We start from the raw sequence: 21924 nt of genomic DNA, 5'->3' as shown, positions 1-21924 counted from the left end.
GAACTTAAAGAAATACAAAATTGTTTGAACAAATACTATGAAATTAATGCATCTGCTAATTTGAATATAAAGTCTGAGATAGATTTGTATTCACTATTCAATAATTCTATTCAATCTGAATTCATATAATCTATCAGCAAATATGATATATTAAAAAATTCATCAATTTTATTGTTGAAATCTTTATATAAAATGTCTAGATCATTTATTTCTTTTAGATATTATATAATATAAAGAAGAGCTTTTTATATCTTAGATATAGATACAGTATTCTTCTGTGTTAGTAGAAATGCTGCTTATATAATATCTGAGTATAATTTAACTGTCAGATACTGCAAGCACTCTACTCTATATTGATATTATTTTTTAATGAATTCTTCTTTTTATTCTGATACAGAGATATTATCTATCTTCATTTCCTCAAGTATTGATGTAAAGATAGAGACAGTGTTGTCTAGGCAGAAATCTTGTATTAAACAATTGATATAGTATCTCAATATCAATTTTATAGCATCATCAAAGCAATATTCAATCTTTATACTCAAGTATTTCAAAGATTCTTTCAAATCTTTTATTTCTAATTTATTGATAAGAGTATCAATTAATCAATCAGTATCTGCTGAATCTTTTGCTATAATATAAAGATTATTTATATAAATTATTATATAAAGATAATTACAGAATATATGATATTATAGAGCAGAATTGTAGAGACTAGATTTGAAGCTATTTTTATGAAGTAATGCTGTAAGAAAATTATATCAAATCTTAGTAGCAGAGTTCAATCTATATAGAAAGTCTACAACAGTGCAAATTATTATATATAAAATCTTCATCTCAAATTCAGTAGATTGCTGTATATAAATTGTTTTATTAAATCAGCTGTGCAGATAGATTATAACTATATTAATCTAATATAAAATTTAATCTTACTTTACTGCTACTGTGAACATTATATAATTAGTAGTATTATTGATAACAGATATATATATTTCTTTGTATATACTCTTCTTTAATCAATTGTTATATATTATTCATTGAGATTTTTGTAATATATCATCAGAATCTGTATTGAGATTCTGAAAATGATCTTTTTCAATATAAACTCAGCAGTCAGAGACTACTGACTTATTAAAAAAGATATCAGAATATAGAATTATTGTTTAAATATTTCTTTATTTCAAATCTGCAATTTTATATTTTATCAATTTTTATCAATATTCATCAATTTCTTCAGATCTACTAATAATATTCTTATATTTTTTCAGAACAGAACTGATAAAAGAAAAAGAGATATAGATGACAAATACTTTCACTGATTTTATCTATTTAATATTGACTAATTCAGAAACAGCAGTATTATTAATAAGATAAATTATTGAATTTACAGCTTTGAATATTATATAATTAGTATCAATCTGCAGAGTTGTAGATTTCTTTATAGAGAAAATAATATTACTGATAATAATTATTTTATCAGTTGTAGAATTTCAGAGATAATAGATTGAGTTACTATAGAATTCTATAAGTTTAAATATTTCTGCTCTAACAGACAGCTTATTAATAGATTTTTAAGATTTATAAAAATATATATAAACATCAACATCTAGCTTTCTAAAATAATAAAGTTGAGATGAGATGTTAATTAGTGCTGAGAATGAAATAATATAGAGATATTATATAGATACTTCTTCAGTGTTGATAGATCAGTATTTCTCATTATATAGAGTGATAGATATCAGAGTATTATTGATAATTGCAACTATTATTTCAAAAACATCTGCTCAGAATTTCTTTAGTATATTTATATCTATAAACACTGTTCTAGCACACATCATTATCATACAGATTTCTCTCTCAGAAACATCATCTTGATAAAAGAATTGAGATATAATAGATTCTCAGATAGTATCATCTTTGATCATCATTGTTATCATTTTATTTGATCAAAAAATATCATTAATATCAGTTCTAATTAACATCAGTGATATAAAGCTGAGATTTTTCATGAATTGAATTCAGTGAGTATAAAATTTGATAGCTTGATTTTTAGTGTATAAAAAATAGATTCATCTATAATAAGTGGTATCATCAGTGATAAGTATATAATATTTGATCTTTTGATGAGATTCTATAAAGTAATCAGATATATTATTCAGTGTACAACTGCTATCAGCAAGATCAATATAAACACATTGTATTGCTCACAACACTTATAATATAAGAGTTTATAAGAATTTATATATTATATCTGCTTTGATACAGTTATCACAGAAGAAATCTGTTTTAGATTCTTTAATATAGATATCAGATGACAGATTCTTCACTAGTATAATAATTATATCAGTATAAATATACTCTAGAGTGATATGTTATTTTATAAGTGTTCTTATCAGAGAATTGCAATCACTAGATTGATTGCTAGATTTCTCCACAATTATTAACATTACATCTCTATAATTATAAGATTTGGCTATAAAATAAACAGTCTGAAATGAATAGACTGGCCGCCGGGACCATGAATTACACATTTGGTTTGGTTTGGTTTGGTCCCAGTTCATTTCTTGGCATGATTTTAGTGGGACCAGGACCAGAATGGGAGTGTAAAGTGACTAGAATTATCAAAACATGAGTGAAATGGGACTAAAAAATCTTGATATTCCATGTAAAGTGACTGACTATCAAAATCAGAACATGATCTGGGACTGATTATGATTTTGACTCAAGTTTGGTCCCATTCTGATGATTATATAATACATCAATCTGATGATATGATTGGTGGAGATATTACCTCTATCTTGCTTAGTGCTGCTGCCAATCTACCCACCACTGCCAATCTACCCACCGCCGCCAATCTATCTACCGCTGCCAATCTACCTACTGCTGCCAACCTATCTATCACTGCTAATCTATCGCTGCTAATCTATTGCTGCTAATCTATCACTGCCAATCTACCTACCACTGCCAACCTATCTACCACTGCCAATCTATCTATCGCTGCCAATCTATATAGGGTAAATCATGGTCCCATTTGGTCCCATTTTGTAAAATGGGATCAAATGGGACCAGAATCACTAATTTATTAGTAAAACATGATCTGGGACTAGATTTATAATATAAACAGTGTAAAGTGACTAATTTGCTAAACACTATATGGGACCAGGACTAAGATATCTAATAATGGGACTGAGGAAAAATTTGGTCCCAGTTCCATGCATGGTCACACGGCCAGTCTAGAAATGAATGATGAATATCTATTTGAGATTCTCATTCTATTATCTTATAGATCAATTCTTTAAATATATAAATGACAGTAAAGTTAACACTATTTGAGACTCTTATTATAAAATAAAAAGAAGTGATGTTAGATAGTTGATATCTGAAATCTTGATCTTCTAACTTTGTAAAAAATAGAAGATTAACAGTGAGATTGAGAATTCAGTGAATATAACTCACTGAGATATTTCTCTCTTCTGATTCTAGAAGAATATCATCTATTTTCTCAACTCATTCTATATTACTATCTGTGATGATTATCTCTAAATCCCTTTCAAATAACTTTGTATACATCAATAAATGTCTTTCATTCATTATATTAAAGCTTGCACAGATGTCAAGATACTAAAATTTAAATATTATAGCAGACAACACAGATAAAGCAAATACTGTATTGATATTAGATTGTAAAATAAGAAAATCTGATACTCTGATATCAGTAGATTTATTATTATTTTTATTCTTTTTTTTATTTTTTTTTTCTTTTTGATACTCTCAGTATTATCAGTATTTTTATTATTCTTATTCTTCTTTCTTCATCACTCAGATATTTTATCAGAGTTCAGATAATAATAATTAACTTTTATATACTCTGAAATCTTACAGTATCTACACTGTAAAATTATGATAATAATTGTGATATTATTATCATTATTATTAATGATTACATTGATTTTTGAAACTTTGAGATATTCAGAACTCTCTGATTTACTTATTCAGTAAGTAATTTATTTTATAAAATTATTAATATCTAAATTAATAATCAGACTCTGATCTATTTTATAGAATATATCAAAATATAATTTAATATAGATTCTCTGATAATCTTGAAGACTGATAATAAAGAAATTATGAAGATAGTTTTTATTATAATTCTTTATTAATTGTTGTATATAAGCAGATAGATAGTGATATTAATATATATACATCAAATAATCATCATTCTTGATATGTAAGTAAATAAGTTTTTTGAGAATATTAATTTTTTTTTTTTTAGAGATATTATATATACTGTGTTTATCTTATACTATAGAGCTGCTGTATTATTGAATTGAATAAATTTTATAATCAAATAAATAGAATCTATCAGAGATTGTAACATACAATAGAAGAGTAGTTTTGAATATATCATTCAATATTATTATTTAAGTATTGATAAATCTTCAGATGATTTCTGTTGATTTTTATTGAAAATATCTATATCACTAATCATCTCTGTATCTGAGAAGAATATTATCTTTTATATCTAATAATTGATACTATTAAATATAATGATAGATTTTATATTTAATAAAATCTGTGCTTTCTTCTGATATTCACAAGTCAGTATATTCAGATTTTCTTCTGATATAGAGTTTAAGAAAAATAAAGATAGAGAAGAAAATAATAAAGAAGATAATAATATATATACTGATATCAATTACTTATAGAGTGTAATAAGATCTGCTGCTGTCATAATTATTATACTGTTAGAATTCAATATAGATATCAGTATAGAACTGAGTAGACTGGCTGTGTGACCATGCATGAAACTGAGACCAAATTTTTCCTCAGTTTCATTATTAGATATCTTAGTTCTGATCTCATATAGTGTTTAGTAAATTAGTCACTTTACACTGTTTATATTATAAATCTAGTCCCAGATCATGTTTTACTAATAAATTAGTGATTCCAGTTTCATTTGATCTCATTTTACAAAATGAGACCAAATGGAACCATGATTTATTCTATATAGATTGGCAGTGATAGATTAGCAGTGATAGATTAGCAGTGGTAGATAGATTGGCAGTGATAGATAGATTGACAGCAGTAGATAGATTGGCAGTGATAGATTAGCAGTGATAGATAGATTAGCAGCAATAGATTAGCAGTGATAGATTAGCAGCAATAGATTAGCAGCAATAGATTAGCAGTGATAGATTAGCAGTGGTAGATAGATTGACAGCAGTAGATAGATTGGCAGTGGTAGATAGATTGGCAGCAGTAGATAGATTGACAGTGATAGATTAGCAGTGATAGATAGATTAGCAGCAATAGATTAGCAGTGATAGATTAGCAGTGATAGATTAGCAGTGGTAGATAGATTGACAGCAATAGATAGATTGACAGCAGTAGATAGATTGGCAGCAGTGATAAATTAGCAGCAATAGATAGATTGACAGTGATATAGATTAGCAGTGGTAGATAGATTGGCAGTGGTAGATAGAGGATCTAATAGCAAGCCATCAGAGCATTGAGCACTAAGCAAGATAGAGGTAATATCTCCACCAATCATATCATCAGATTGATGTATTATATAATCATCAGAATGGGATCAAACTTGAGTCAAAATCATGATCAGTTTCAGATCATGTTCTGATTTTGATAGTCAGTTACTTTACATGAAATATCAAGATTTTTTAGTCTCATTTCACTTATGTTTTGATAATTCTAGTCACTTTACACTTCCATTCTGGTTCTGATCCCACTAAAATCATGTCAAGAAATGGACTGGGACCAAACCAAATCAAACCAAATGTGTAATTCATGGTCCCGGCAGCCAGTCTAGAACTGAGTATATTATTTTCAGATTTCTTATATTCTGATATCTTATCAGTATCTTATACTAAGTCAGAGATTGTTATATCTTTCTCTATTATTATATATTCAGTTTAATCACTCTTCACTTCTGAGATGAATTTTTACTCAGTAACAGAGAAGAAGAATTGAGAAACTTTTGATTACAAATATAATATCTTCTTATATTCTGATATGAAGATTGCAGATAATTGAGAACTACTCATAATCAATCTGATTTAAAAAGATTCTGAATAAAAATAAATAAATAAGTTTTTAATTTCTTTAAAATAATAATGAAATCTCTGCAGCAGTCTCAACAGTAATTTCATCAATTATATTATTTTTATAGACAAAGAGCTCTTTTTTCAGAGAAATAATGTCTAACTCATTCAATATAACATTGATTGCAGTGTATTCTAATCAAAATGTATTGTTTTTCTTAAAAAACTGCTATTCAGATCATAACCTGTGGAATGGTTGATCTTGTTATTGTTGTGGTCACTAGCTAACTATATAGGGGTAATCACGTGCGGTGAAGGGCCATCTGGGCAACTAGTGCTCAACATATATTAGTTGCCACTAAATAGATAAACAACCAACCAAGGTTCAACCCTCTCACAGATTATGAGGGCAGGTGCTCTTTGCACTAAGTGCTCTTTGCACTACAACCGCTTCTTTCAAAATCCTAATAATTTCATTTAAATAAATACTCTTTCAGAGCCACCTTTATATAGATTCAAGGGAATCTAAAGAATGAAAATAGATATTATAATAAATGATCATTTTTCTTAGATCAAAAGAAGTTTGGCAATAGTACTGAAATATTACTAGTAATAATGGTTTTTTTACAACAAGAACTATTAGAAATAAGATAGAATGGTTTAAATTTACTAGTTTTTGAGAACACTATTTACAAGTCAAGTTTGGACATTGTATCTCAACACAATCACAGCAGCAGCGGTGGTGAAACTCAATTGAGCTTCACCTTGGAATATAAACCAATCAATTGTTGAATTTATAGAGAAACTCACTTGGATATATTTTACATACTTTTGCTTATTGGATTTCTACAAACAGTTGCTCTGTCAAGGAGTCCTTAAAAGATATATAGATAAACAACTGAAGGGAGCTACAAGGTTGACTTGAATGATGATGAACACTGACAGTATTGAACCCCTTGTGTCAACGCCTGCTCATTGGCTTTTATCCATTTTGTGAACAAAATCGCTCATTATCACAGGTAGTTGTTAGCTACTCTGCGCAGGCAAGGACATTCAACCCTTACAGACTTTGCAGAGGTTACCAAGGAGCAGATCATATGCGATTGTATAATCAAGCATACCCTTTCATATAAATACTGCCTGGTTATCATGTAATTATTGGAGTTAGAATAATAAAATTCAATTTATTTTATCGATATTCAGTATTTGGGTCAATATTCGGACTTTGTTAGTTCCGACACACTGAGTTTCCCCCCACCATTAACTGGCCAAATTTGTCTTGCAGTCTTGTTCGCTCAACAGCCCACTCCCAGAATTCAACCTCTCCATTTAAAAAATCAAATAATCGTGACCTTAAAATCAATCATGGCTGAAAACGATACATATCAGACTCCGCTGGCTTCGCGGTATGCAAGTATGTGTTACTTTCATTTGGGCTAACAGGAATGTCCACTAACACTTGGCCTTCGATTCATGACAGGCAACGAGATGAAGACAATCTTCTCCGCCCGAACTCGATCGACGACATGGCGGAAACTGTGGATTTGGCTGGCAGAAGCTGAGAAAGAATTGGGAATTGAAATCTCAGACGAAGCTATTGCTCAGATGAAGGCAAATGTGCTGATGACGGACAATTGCTTCAAGGTCGCAGCGGAGGAAGAAAAGCGACGTAGGCATGACGTTATGGCCCATGTATACGTGTGTATTATTCCAGTGGCATCTTCTCGAGAGCTCATTTTGTTGTACAACTTCTATGCCTCCATTACAGATATTTCGGGTCCCACGATACTAATACGAGGATTTATCTTAGGCATTTGGTCAAGTCGCCCCAGCCGCTCAAGGAATCATTCATCTTGGTGCTACCTCTTGTTACTGCACAGACAACAGTGATCTGATCAGCATTCGTGATGCTCTTGATCTTGTCCGTCCCAAACTTGCAACTGTGATCCACAAGCTGTCTCAATTCGCCGTGGAATACAAGGATATGCCCACCCTTGGCTACACTCATTACCAACCTGCTCAGCTCATCACTGTCGGACGCCGTGCTGCTCAGTGGGTGCAAGATCTCCTCATGGATCTTGAAGATATTGAACGCGCACGCAACGATCTCCGTTTCCGGGGAGCTCAGGGAACTACTGGAACCCAAGCCAGTTTTATGGAACTTTTCAACAACGACAGGGCCAAAGTCGACAAACTCAACGAAATTATTTGCACCAAAGCTGGATTCCCCTCCTGCTACCCGATTTCGACCCAAACTTATTCCCGCAAGGTTGATTTGCGCGTGGCCAATGCGATCTCTGCATTGGGCACTACAGTTCAAAGAATCACAGGTGATATCAGACATCTTGCAGCCCAGAAAGAAATGGAAGAGCCATTTGAGAAAGATCAAATTGGGTCGTCAGCCATGGCGTATAAACGGAATCCTATGCGCAGTGAACGTATTGCTAGTCTGGGACGGCACTTGGCTAACTTAAATAAAAACGCTGCGGATACATTTGCGCAACAGTGGTTCGAGCGCACACTTGATGACAGCGCGATTCGTCGTATCACCATCCCAGAGATGTTCCTAAGTGCGGACGCGATCCTCATAGCAATGGACAATGTGGTGTCAGGGCTTGTTGTTTATCCAGCCAGAATACGTAGCAGGCTGATGGAAGGCGGGTAACGTAATAACCCTTTAAATAAAGGGAAAATTTCTAACAATGGTGTAGAACTCCCTTTTATGGCGACCGAAAATATCATGATGAAGATGGTGTCTCTAGGAAAGTCGCGACAGGACGCCCATGAGGAAATCAGGGTATTGTCTCATCAGGCAAGCGACGTGGTCAAGAACCAGGGTGGAAAAAATGACTTGATTGAAAGGATGAAGAAATCGAAATTCCTGGCCCCAGTAGCCGGGGATCTCGACCAGTTGCTAGATCCAATGAACTTCATTGGAAGGTGCCCCGAGCAAGTTGAAAAATTCTGTGGACCAAATGGAGAAGTTCAACAGGCACTGAAGCCTTATAAGCATTTCATTCACTTAAGTAAAGTATCTGAGCTTTTTGTTTAATGTTGTCAGATAGTAATTCAGGTTCTGCAGACTCTTGCTTTTCTCATCTCAGTATCTTAGAATGTTCTACTACAAAAATGAATATATGTTGATGAAAGATTACAAAGTGATAACTGGTGTAAAAGAAGTTTGAAATGTGTATTGGAAGCTGATTTAAGAAATTTTGAGTAAATTTAAGATAACTAGCACTTGCTCTTTATTTAATCACTAATCACCTGCTGCTGATGCAATCATCATATTGTAATTGTCACCGCAACACAGTTTGTATTCACTGCGCATACAATATGCCTATATAGGGGTGCCGGGCGCAACTGGCGAAGCCAGTTGTCTTATGTCTTTTTGGCCTAGTTGGTTGGCACTGTAATGCCTGGCCGTTGCTCCCAATTACAGCACGATATAACAGATACTTATCAGAGAAAATGATGACCTTTAAGACAGTATTGAATATAGTAACATCATAAGCATCTGAACTCTTACTCTATAAGCTTTATTTAATACTCATTTTAAATACTTTAGATTATCACTGTAGCTATTGCTAGTCATTCTATCTTTCAACAATATACCTTAATCTGTGATAGTGGCACTACCCCTTCTGATCTAGTGATCAAGCTCAGAAGCACTATATAAGCCCGACCGTATCTTATATACAGTAAGAAGCTTGCTAAATTAAAGACTCGGTAGCAAGTGAGCAATATCTATTCATATAGATTGATCAGATATCGCGCACAGACGTAAATAGATAGATCGCTACCGTTCTTTCTTCTATTAGCAATCGATTGAATATCGAGCAGGTCTTTAGATAAATAGGTGGTTAGAGAGGCAGATAATTCAAGGCTAAGAATAGAGTCGATTGCGAACTAGTCGAAAAGTCAAGTCTCTACTCCAGAAATAAAAGTGGAGATTCTCTGTGTTTAAACCAATTAGAGATGCGAAGCAGTGAAAATCTCTATACTAATAAAATAATTGAGATTGAGGCCACTGTTTTGAACAAACCAGCATCTAATCATTTCAGTCAGGAAATGAAGCAACTTTTGCCACTCTCTCTCAAAGCTTTGCATGGTAGACTTCGCTTCGCTCTATTTAATAAAAATGAAACTTAAAGCTCTTATCAAATTCACTTTAATAATATTCATTATGTAATATAAGTAAAAATAATATTTAAAGTAGTTTATAACTATACATTTGTATATATTTAATCTTTTAAATAATATATTAAAAAAAAACAATTTTATATGTTAAGTGTAATATTACTTCCCTTGCTATCACCTTTATTATGAAGTTTATTTTCTCTGTTATACAAGTTATATTTGTTTTAGCGATGCAAGATATATTAGCGAAAGTAAGTACATTAAATTTATTATTATAAATAATTAACACCATTCATTATTTTACATAACTTATATTTATTAAAAAGTGTAAAATCTAATAAATTATTTGAACATTTAGAAAATATCTGTTCATAACATTAAACATATCACTGATAATAAAAATAATAAGAATAATATAGTAGATAATCGGCGAATATCTACTGCTTCAAAAGATTCTACTGATCAAATTATGTCATCATTATCGAGTACTCTATCATTATCAAATTTTTCGATGCTGAATTTGAATCAGAATAGCAAACAGTCTATATCTACATCTAATTTAGCATTAAATAACCGCTTTGTTCACTGTGAAGATCTTTGGTGCGAATATAATGAAGAATGCTTGGTAATTCATTGTGGTCCTTGTGTTGCAACTCTTGAGGAAGATGAGAAAGTTTGTATGAACATTATCATGAAATAAAAAAATTTCTTTCAGTCATTTGATAATTAAATTAATTACAATATGAGAATAAAATAAACAATAATTTGTGTTTTTTAATATTATTTTCCATACTATAATATTATAAATGTAGTTTAGATAACATATTTAATTAAAGAATGGATATATTTTTACAACATTTCATTTATTGTAAGTTAATTAGAATCCTGCTTATCTAACACTGAATCCATCCCCTCCACTGAGAATCCTGTTGATCAAATTATCCCCCATTTGCCAAGATTCCTTGACATCAATGTTTCAAATTAGTAGCAAAATATCGCTCCAATCTCGAAGGGACGTACTCGTCTAAGATAGAGAGACCTCCATCAAAAAAAAGCAGGGGCAGCATAACGCGATTCCAACACTACTAGTATATAGACTAGTTGAGTTTATTTTAGATTTCCTTCCTTATTTTCTTCTTTAACAATATTTCTTTGTTATTTTAAAATAACTTGAATCTTTCCGATTATTTACAGAGACATCGGTGTTATTCTCAAGTACAACAGACAACATCAGACTAGGTAGATAAAACTATACTCCGCTATCAAAATAAATAATTCCTGCAGTTTGTTTCGCTGAACAGGCCCGAAGAAATACTAACCCCTCAAACACCTGTGCGCTCAACCTAAAAATTTAAAATAAAGCCAAAATAAAGCCAAAAGAGGGAACCAAAATAGGAAAGAATACATTGATTAAATGGTATCGCGAATTGCTAAAAATTTGTCCAGAGGGTCCTCATGTTCCTCCGCCGCCAGGTCCTGCTCCAGCTCCAGCGTCAGATCCCAACGGGGCCCCCCCGGAAAGCCCATCCAACAATCCAAGCCCAGATCCAGTGACGGCCTTCCGACTTCCCGCCCCATAGACCATTTCCATTAACTTCGCCTTCTGTCTCTCCCTCACCCCTTTTAAATACTCATAAGCACCTTCAAGACCTTTGATCTGGCCTTCAACCAATAACTCCACCGAACCCTGCGCACCACTCCCAATCCCTCTCCCCACGCACTCCCAATCACCCCCACTACTACATCGACTACTAGCCCCTAATAGCTCAAAACTAGCCGAACCATTTCTCCTGACCAGCTGACTAACCAACTTCCTCCTCAATGTCTCCAGGTTCACCTTGAGGGTCAACAGCTTCCCGCGATGGTCCATTAGAAGATGTTTATTGGCAACCGTCCGCTGCCGCACAGATGACAGTAACTGACGGTTCTTTTCATATTTTCGCAGCGCGGCAGCGTTGGGGCCAAGCACGCGCGTCCACAGTGATGAGAGCATCTCTCCCTCTGCACGTTCCTGCGCATCTGACTCGCGTACAACTGTGCGCTGCAGGTTCAAGAACTGGCGGTCTATGGACTCGAAGAGAGCGAAAAGGGCAGCAGAATGAGTCAGTTCGCTGTTTATCGACTCCTCAAGAACGGCGAGGAATTCGGTGAAGGTATGGGTGAGGGTGCGGTGGGTGCGTTGAGAACGTGTAGTACCGAACATAGTAGTAATGAGAGAGCCTAGGCGGCTAGGGGAAGGAAGGGGAGATTTACTGCCGTCTGGTAATGTTGTTGTGGCAGTTTCAAGAGCGCCGAGGCGCCAGAGGATGGAGTGAAAGTTGTCAAAGAAGATGGAAGGGAGGGAGTTGGCGGGCTGTGATGAGAGGGCCCCCAGCTCACGCTTCGCCCAGTCCATGACGATTAGTATGGAGTCGATGTCAGCGTCGATATTGGCGAAAAAGCGGGTGAGTTCTAGAGAGAGGGTCTTGAGAGATTCGGAGAGCTCGTCGAGCTGGCGTACGATGATCGGGGCGCTTGTCATATTTGTGGCACGCACAGATTCACCCAAATCCCAGACAGCGACTCCAGTTTCTTGCAAAGCGCCGATTTGCTGTACCCCATTTTCGGAGTAGTATATTAGTGGCTCGAAAGATCGTGCGAGGCCGGAAAGTTTGACGAGATCGGGAACAGGGAGGGGGATAGGGGGAAGCAAAAATGCACGAATGATCAAGAAGGATATAATGCCTATGAGAAATGATAACACGGTGTTTGTGCGGCTTTTAGTCATAGAGTTAATTCTTTGGCTGACATAGCTGAAAATTGCAACAAAAGGTTCCCGATGTTGAACTTCCGCGCGCACCGCGAAACGGATATCTACGAAATGTTAGCTCCCGAACGAGAGAAAGGATATAACTGACATGCCGGAGCTTATGGGAACGAAAAATTAGTTTAAAATGGATTGGGAAAAATTGAAAATATACTACAATTTGTAAAATAATCCGGCGCAAGCTCCTCCGGCAACAGTTCAAGTGTGTCCTTTGTATTATTGGTATTGGTTTCTTCCTCCACCCCGGTTTTTTCTTCGAGCTTTATTGATGGTGCGGGACTAGGCGACCTGCCCTTCTGCGGTGAATCAGCACCCATGGGCAATGGTATATTTGCGGGTATCGTGAGGTCGGCGGGGTCATCTCCTCCAGAGCCGATGGGTTTCTCCAGGGCATCCTCATATTGCGGGCTAACTTCTCTCGACCGCAATGGGCTGAAATCATATGGCGGTCCAAAATATGGCTTGTCGCGCAGATATGGTTGATGCCGGTACCAAGCACTGCCCGTTGTTGGGGGAAAGTGTTGCTGTTGCAAGATATACCTCCGTTGTTGGTATCCTGGTGGAGACCATGGGTCACCAGCACTAGAGTCTATATCTGTTTCCGGATCATGATCATTTATGGTTTCGGACTGGAACCCGGAGTGCTGAGAGGGGAGGTCGAGGAGGGGCGAAGGGCGTGAGGAGTCCTCGAAGTCCTCGAGGGAGGCGGTTAATGAAGGGTGATCATCGAAAACATCCAGTTCCTCAAGACGGGTGGGCGTCATGATGGATATTACGGCCCTTGTTCAAGAAGTAGGAAAGGTACAGGTTCAAGCGCCACAGATTTTCCCGATAATGAAGACTGGAAATGTTGTATGTCGAGCGCTTGAGTGCGTTCGCAGATATTTGGCTCCAAAGGTGTGGGCCGGTTATTGAACATTATGCAGCCAGAAAAAGTCGAAAGATGATATTGGGAGATTTGAACGACGAGTAAACGCACATAAACAGGTCGTATTCGACAGTCAGGACACAGGGCACGAAATAAGGACTCTCAGACAGGAGAAGTAGTCGTTAATCACGATACCAACTGAGGGCCCATCAGTGGTCACGTCACGGTCCCGACGACACGGCGAAATCAGCGCGCTATCGGTGAGCAGATAGGCGGCAGTGATAATTTCGCGTGGATGTTGCTGGGGCGAAGAGATACGACGAGGCAACCAGCGTGATTCTTCGCCAGATGTTCATCCAAACACTCAGTTTGCGTGCAGGACTCGTTGGTTGAAGTGTTCTCCCTCTGGTAATAGCGGGGAACATGGGATGGCACTAGTAAGGACAAGCGTCATCTCAACAGCACACCATGGTTTATCATTGGGCAACACCGTCGCAGCAGGTTCAGCCAGCGATGTTGGTGACTGGTGGGAAGTTGGTGGCTAGGAGTGCGTGGTCAAAGTTCCATCCAGCCACCCCGATGCTACAGTCCAGCGGCTTCGTTTGTGCTACACACCTGAGACATAGGTGCACGCACACCATTTGTCGTTTTGTGCTGGAGTGCTTGAGGAAGTGAAGTGCGCGATCAGATATGAGCGCTTTGTCGCGAACCCACATCCTGGCTCCTCCGCTGAGGAGTAGGAAACTTGGAAGCCACACACGCCCTGCCTTGCCAGCGATTCAGGAATTGGGCGGGGGATATCGAGGGCTACACCAGCACTATCACTCCAATTGACCAAGGCATGTCGATGGTTTGGTGTATTTCCAAGTTTTGGTGCTGTCTCGTGGTACGGCGTATACAGAGTAAAAATGTAAAGAGATACTTCTGCTCCCTGGAGCCGCAACCCCAGTTTTAGCATCAGCATGCCTAACTTGGCAATCAAGATTTATTTAACCTTCAGAAGCTACGTTAGCCATCGTTGATACCGAACAGGCGAGCGAATTCGATTATCACCTCCCGGAACGTTTTTCAGATGAGAATATCAATCAAAAATCATGACCAAAACTGCTTTCAAAAAGCAAGTGTTCTTTTAGCTACCAAAGGGGATTAATTTTTAAGTTTATCTATCACTAACTAATGTTTATATAATCTTAATTTAAACCTTTCCTACCCAACTCTTTACCATCAACTTTAAATATACTGAATAGGATTGTCATGCTGCGAGGCCCGGAAGGCCTAGGTATCTCAAGGGATACCTAACTTATATACCGTATATATAGGCTCCGATAACAGCAGTGGCTGTTATCGTGTGTAACCTTTTTGATCGAGTAGTTAAGCCGGGCACCTCGCGTGATCCAGCTCCAGATCCATACTTAAATCATAATTACAGCGATAGATCGACACTTACATCAGACTCTCAGACTTCTCCTTTCATAAAATGAAATGGTCAGATCTATTATAAGGTCGTATATACTTGTACAAGAATTATTTTGTAATATAATGAGTATTAGCTGGAATATACCTCTAGCACTATCTATACCATAAAAATGAATTGATTGAGAGGGGGCAGAAAATGAGAGGCATATCAGCAGAGTTAGACAAGTGCAGTCAAACTAGCTGCCTTTCGAGAAATTATCTTCTTGTGTTAACTTAGGTATATTTTTATGTAAGAAAGATCTATCTATAAATGTAAATATATAGCATCAAACATCGTATTTTTTGGAAGGCATGAGAATATTCAAAAGTTTAAAAAAGAGAGAGAGAGAAAAGCAAAAAGCAAGAACGAAAGAAAATGACCTCATAAATATGCGTTCAATATCTCAAAAGTCATGTTCCTCATCATGTTTTCCTTCGTCACATTCCACATCCCCTCCTTCTTCATCGGTACTACTATTTTCTTTGTCGTGTCGTGAAGTCGGATGATCGCCTTGGGAACTATTTTCCAGAATCCCTGGCTGCTTTCTGCGTTCAAAATCTTGCGCATGCGCCGTTGCAAGCATGGTACCTACGCGAGACAGTGTCCGTGGGATTTCCAGTGAACTTGGCATCCTGCGTTGTGGACTTGGGCCCGGTTGATTCTCCTCATCGCCATCTGTCGCGGCTTGGGAACTGCTCAGAAAACTCAGTTGCGGTGTGAGGAAATTTTGCTCTTCCAATCGCCCAACTGAGATCCTGGCTTGGGAGGGGATTTCGTAGGGAAGCGGGACATCGCGTGAAGCCCGGAACCGTGAGACGTTCGTACAGTGCTCGTTCTCGACGCGGAAAATCGACCACATTCCTCTTCGGCATACTTCGGAGAACGCGAGGAAGAAACTCAGGATGGCCGAGTGCTGATAACCATGGGGGAAAATGGCGTATAATATCCAGTTGAAACGGAGAATTGGATCAATGGCCATCGCTAAGTAATACACCCAGTGACTGTGGAAGGCTAGAGAATCCCGAAGGAAGCGGTTCTTGGAATAGGGGTTACATAGACTCCAGTCCATGGCAAGGTCCCAAATGGAGGCATAGACCGAGTTAATAGAAGCACAGGTTATGAAGATGGCCCGAGGCTGGTCCACTCTCTGAATTCGGTATAGGCTAAGGGTCATGTAGTAGAGGATTGAAAAAGAGTATTTTCCTAGATTTGCAATGTGGGGGAAAACATTTCTAGTATCGAAATAACGTCGGAGGCATTGGAAGGAGCGCCAGATAGATGGAACTGTCGAGAGGAAGCCCATGACTCGTGAGTGTGAGGAATTGCACCTTGGCGCGTTATCCCATCCCTTGCTATATAGACAGAAGAATAATGCAATATTCTTCGATGCTGTTAGCTTCTTGCCTCGACGTGCTTTTATTGAGGAATTACTTACACTCATAGCATATACTTGGGAGCAGTACATATCACCCAGGAAAAAGTCTCGAAACTCGACAGGATAGAAACCCGCCAGTAAAAGGCGCCACTGCGCAACATTAGAATAATTACAGTTGGAATAAGCGAAAGGGGCGAGATAAGCATCAGTGTTGCTTACATTTGAATATGCCCACCATCTTCTACTTCGATGATAGAATAAAGGTATGGGAATAAACAAAATGAGCAGGGTGATGCCTATTAGAATAATAGGCCAGTAAATGTATAAGCTATTCACCCAGCGGAAATTTAAAAATAGAATTATCCCAAGTAATAGGACAAAAAGACAGGGTACCTGCACTGTCGGTTAGCTAGTGAATGGATAAAAATATTTTATGTATTCATAGGTTACCTCCAACAGTTCACGCCAATCCAGTACATGACGAGAATCAAATTCAAAAACGAAGGCATAATTGATTTTGCTGGCACCCCAAATTTTACAATCCATACAAAAAAGAAGAAAATGGAAGAGAGCGAGGAAATAACCGCCGTAGATCTGAGTTTAGTAAATTAGCAAACCATAAACGGCAATAGCAGCAACAACTCAACAAACCTGGAGTAAGTAAGCGGTGTAAAGGCGGACTTGAGGATTCCCATGGAACAACAGGTGCACTGCATATGTCAAACCCTGAACGCCAAGGACGACGCCTCCTGAGAACATCAAGCCATTACGAAAGGCATTGGAAGAATAATCGTAGGTTCTTGAGGTCTTGCTGCGAAGTTTCCGAGTGGCAACCTTACGATTGCCTCTCTCAAAATAGCGCGCGTAAAGGTCCTCGACGGACACCATGTGATTTTCAACAACTTCGCTTTGGACAAACCATGCCTTGTTGACCTTCTCTGAAACGTAGTGACCAGCCGGGCGTGCGGCGGTAACCTTGTCGTACTTTTTGTTCATTTTGCGAAACGCTTTTCGGTTTAGGTCAGCATAGGCCTTGAGGAGCTCCAGACCACGATAAAACTCTATCAAGGCAACTTTCAGTTTCCTTTTGGCAGAGCGATATGAAACGTCATTTAGATCTTCTCGGCGGACGAAGTCTCGTTGCTCATAAGGGTAGGAACACATAGGCAGCGGGCCCGAGGGAGTTGCAAGTTGCTCCATGGCTTCTGAAGTTTTTCTAGACCTTGCTTTACCCAGCTTATTTCCCAGAGGAACCCCCCATTTCCGTGCGGAAACACCAACGTCCGACTCGGAAACCACATTGAGCCGGGTTTTAGCCTCTGCATTCCGCTTATTGGCCATTAGCTCGCCAACTCTAGTATCTCTCATAAGATGAAGCTGGGCTCGTAACACTCCCAGCCGCTCAGTGGCCTCTTTCTCTTTGAAATGATAAAAAGATTCAATTTTTGCTAACTCCTTCTCCAAGAAAGTAAAAAATTCCGATTCTCTATGCCTAAGTGCCATAAATGCATCAACAGGCCCACGAATTGTTGAATGGTCACCATGTGTCCTAGAAGTAAACACCTTCTTCAACAGAGCTTTTGGGCTACCGAGTACTCGACTCGGAACTGAATGGCGACTTGGCTGGACTATATCGATCGCTCCCCGGGGATAGCTGGAGGTAGAGTTTTGGATATGAGGATTTATCAATTCCATCGTTCCGTTACCAGCTTCCCCAACAGTGTTTAAGGCTTGGGTTCCATCCACGTCGCCGCACGGTATCCTCCGGGTTAGAGTTCCAGGACGGAAATGAGGGTCTTCCATTTCCAAGGCAGGGTCTGGAAGTTCCAGGGAGGGAAGGATTGAAGCTGGTACACGCTGTGGGGCGGGGGCTATAATGTTTCCGTCATCGTCAGTCGGCTCATTACACCGGGACCCTAGAGGGCTCAGTGGCTGTCGTCCCTGGATGCCAACATCGAGAGTAGCCCCAAATTTTCCACGAGATAGGTCTTGTAGGGCAGAATCGGACCGTTGGAAGGGAGTAAAAGATTTCAGTCCTCGGGCAGCAGACGCTTGACGAAAGCCGGAACGTGGCGGAGGAAAATCGACAGTGGGACGGTCCTCATGGCGGAAGATATGGCTGAGACGTCTACGATGGGCAGAAGGAGATTGCTGCTCAGCATGGCGAAGTGCTCTCGATATTGCCTTCACCTTCTTTTTGCCAGCCTAGAAGGCAATGCCTGCGTTAGGAATGGTGTTGGAAGCAGTGATACAAAGAGGTCGCACTCAGGATATTTAGCCCTGACAAAAACCCATGCGCACCTTATAATTCAAGTACTTAGCCCTCCACTCAGGTACCAAATCCTCTTCGAGCTCCCTTTGATAAACAATCAGTTCATTGTAACTGAAACCAGGAAGAACAACGGTCCTGAATACCCATGACGTACTTGGCGAACTTCATTTTTAAGTTCCGGGAAAGATACAACAATTCAACCACAACAAAAGGATTCTCAATGGGGATTATCAATGGGAATTGTCAGTGGGGAGCGAGGAAAACAGAGCGACAGGCCAGGAAACACTTAAGTGAATATCAGATGCCTTGGAAGGGTGCGTGCGGCGCATGCGGAGGGTGGAAAGTCGCATGATGCCAGACCAAGCGCAATGACAACCCGAGATCATCTAGGTCCAACCAACTTCAGGTTTGTTCAATTTTCCACTTCCAGGGACGAACATCCCGTGGGCCATGAACCCAATCCAAGGCCTCCCACAAATTCCATCACAAATTCCATGGTTTCCACGTGTGGGGTCAGCTGACCAGCCAGCCAGCCGAAATCGTCGAGCGATTGGTTGTTCTGCGCTGTCACCAGCTTCCCGGCATGGCGCTGGGGGTGCAAGCTCTTCTCCCCGTGGCACAGCTAATTTTGTTGGCTTCTGGCGTCTTAGAACTTCCTATTGCAGACTAGTGCACCCCACATACGAGGCCATAAGTGTGGATCCGTGGGAGGGTTTTGATTCCCCTCGACTACCAGCATGGCGCTTGGTGTGATTGAGTCGCAGGGACTTTGTGCTCTTCAGGGATGACTAATTCTTCCGTGTTTGATTGCTTAGTTTTTTAAGAACGACTCGACTATTTTATTTTTGTTTTATTTTTTGTGGTTTGCTCTTAAAAAGAAATCCGGGCATAGTTTATAAGAGGAGACATTTTAGGGAAAGATCCATCAAAAATGGCTGTTGAATCGCCTTGGGACAGTATTGAATACAACTAGCTGAGCATGGTGTATGCAGGTGAAAAATTGAACAGCCAGTATCGTACGTGTATTCGGAGGGCAACGAAGAGGGGAAGATGAAAACGAATGAATATTCCATAAAGGATAGCAGTTGGATGCTGTTTAAACATGGCCTGGAGAGTGAACACCTTGGGAAGATAGATGATACATTGCAGAGCATCACTGAGAAATATATATGCAGTCAAGAAGGACAGAAGAACAGATACATTCACAGAGAAAAATAGAGGTACTTTGTCCATCACCAGGCAGTTATGTCTTCCACCTCAGCTTCACCAAAAGTGCTATTCTTCGTTAACTTGCCTACTTGTGCTTCAGCAACATTGACATCTTGACTGCCAGGTGCACTCATGATATCGGGAAGCACTTCCCTGAAAAACTCAAGAATATGGCGATTCACCTGTTCGAATTGCAGGAGGAACGCATCATGGCCTTCAGGGCTATCAATGTTTCGTAATCGCGAATCTGGAATACCATCCGCTAGCTCCTGCTGCTCAGCGAACGTGAACAGCCCATCGCTTTCAATACCAATGACCAGGGCTGGCTGTTGAATTTGAGAGAGTGCATCCTTGACCGGGGTCTTCGAGTTAGGATCGACTCGATGTCTGGAGATGTCATGAGTATCGAGCTTCCGTGTGATCGCGATGTAGCAATTGCTGTCGAATCGCTTAACGAATTTTTCGCCCTGGTATCGCAGATATGACTGCGCGGAAAAGTAGGTAGTCGGCCGCTTGGCAGTTTGGAAGGATGTGGAGGCAGGGGAGTCAGGTGAAGCGAAAAGTGTGGTGCCGTTGAACTGAGGATCCGTGAACGTCTGGTGGGATTCCAAGGATGTATTGTTCACCGATGGGAGTGTCGCCGGTAAGTGTCTAGTACTCTTATGGCCATCATTATGCACAGCCAAATGCTCGTTGGGGGGCGTGGGAAGGAGTGTCGTGCCGTTGATATTTTGCTTTCTCGAGGGGTCGGGGACATTTCTGCCAAAGCGCGATTCAAATGAATCTCGACTTCGATAAGTTAAGAGAGCAGACATACGAGCCGCTCCCAGGCCACTCGCAGGGGGGTCATCAAAGGAGTAATAACCGTCCTCATATTTCGGGTCACTGTAAATACTCTGGCGTTGCGCCTCGCCCCAGCTGATACCCCATGCTGAGTGGCGACTTGAAGTGGCGATTGGCACGATGCTTCGTACGTAGTCCTTGCCAAAATACGCATATTCTAAAACGAGCATACCACCCATAGAGCCACCTACTACTGCTGCAATTTGCCGAACTCCTAGATCATCCAAGACGAGCTTGTGGATTCTGGAGGCGAAAGGTGTTAGCAACTTAGGCAAAGAAATTTTGTTGAATACTGATGAAATTATACCTCACGTCATCTCTAATCGTTGTCAACGGGAATTCAGGGCCATAGAGGCCTCTATTACTATCCCCATTTTTATATGTAACAGCGCTCGCGCTGCCATATGGGCTACCTAAACTGTTCAGGCAAATAACAAAAAATCTGGTCACATCAAACGCTTGGCCAGGGCCGCCGAGCAAGGGCCCCCACCAGTCACTGACGTCTGCGCTACCACTCAAGGCATGACATACGACCAACGCATTATCTCCAGAGGGAGATAGGGTTCCCCTTGTGGTAAACGCGACAGGTACATTGAGAAGGGTGACTCCAGATTCAAGAGTGAAAGAAGGGACGATGGCAATCGATTGATCCGTAATGAGGGCGGAAAATGGATTCTCAGGTTGTGAGGAGACTCTCTCTACGGGATTTAGTAGCTGTTCAATCCAACAGGCTTCTTTTCCCTTTCTTTCCCAGAAACAGAGAGGGGCATAGAATGGCATAATACTGACGGTATTTAAAGGTTGAAACGGGCCCATTCTCAGGCCTAGTGCTTCTCGAGGTCATAATTGTCAAGTTATTTGCCTATTACGTGACGAAAAAGGTGGCATTGACAGCATTA

The 21924-nt window shown here is 39.2% G+C and overlaps 5 protein-coding genes across 5 annotated transcripts; 1 reads left to right on the top strand and 4 right to left on the bottom strand.

Annotated features, from left to right (window-relative positions):
* Positions 1-7421: 7421 nt before the first annotated feature.
* On the top strand, positions 7422-9108 carry HCBG_05791 (adenylosuccinate lyase; the record flags this gene model as incomplete). Its single annotated transcript, XM_045432840.1, has 4 exons — positions 7422-7470; positions 7537-7754; positions 7867-8695; positions 8768-9108. 4 exons carry the CDS (start codon positions 7422-7424, stop codon positions 9106-9108), a joined length of 1437 nt encoding a protein of 478 aa, XP_045286956.1.
* A 2541-nt stretch (positions 9109-11649) lies between these two features.
* HCBG_05790 (uncharacterized protein) lies at positions 11650-13766 on the bottom strand (the record flags this gene model as incomplete). The annotated part of the gene is made up of 2 exons (XM_045432839.1): positions 11650-13049; positions 13157-13766. The coding sequence occupies 2 exons, from the start codon at positions 13764-13766 to the stop codon at positions 11650-11652; spliced, it is 2010 nt and encodes a 669-aa protein (XP_045286955.1).
* A 711-nt stretch (positions 13767-14477) lies between these two features.
* On the bottom strand, positions 14478-14828 carry HCBG_05789 (uncharacterized protein; the record flags this gene model as incomplete). Its single annotated transcript, XM_045432838.1, has 1 exon — positions 14478-14828. The coding sequence occupies one exon, from the start codon at positions 14826-14828 to the stop codon at positions 14478-14480; it is 351 nt and encodes a 116-aa protein (XP_045286954.1).
* A 717-nt stretch (positions 14829-15545) lies between these two features.
* HCBG_05788 (uncharacterized protein) lies at positions 15546-19141 on the bottom strand (the record flags this gene model as incomplete). Its single annotated transcript, XM_045432837.1, has 7 exons — positions 15546-16707; positions 16762-16851; positions 16921-17094; positions 17152-17295; positions 17353-18906; positions 19003-19057; positions 19128-19141. The coding sequence occupies 7 exons, from the start codon at positions 19139-19141 to the stop codon at positions 15730-15732; spliced, it is 3009 nt and encodes a 1002-aa protein (XP_045286953.1).
* Positions 19142-19885: 744 nt separating this feature from the next.
* On the bottom strand, positions 19886-21869 carry HCBG_05787 (homoserine O-acetyltransferase; the record flags this gene model as incomplete). Its single annotated transcript, XM_045432836.1, has 3 exons — positions 19886-21268; positions 21333-21723; positions 21815-21869. The coding sequence occupies 3 exons, from the start codon at positions 21867-21869 to the stop codon at positions 20206-20208; spliced, it is 1509 nt and encodes a 502-aa protein (XP_045286952.1).
* Between the last annotated feature and the right edge of the window lie 55 nt (positions 21870-21924).

The sequence above is a fragment of the Histoplasma capsulatum genome (assembly GCF_000150115.1).
Source record: "Histoplasma capsulatum G186AR genomic scaffold supercont2.7, whole genome shotgun sequence".
NCBI classification, from domain to species: Eukaryota; Fungi; Ascomycota; class Eurotiomycetes; order Onygenales; family Ajellomycetaceae; genus Histoplasma; species Histoplasma capsulatum.
The sequence above is the reverse complement of the archived record's forward strand: the minus strand, read 5'-3'. Positions and strand labels throughout refer to the sequence as shown.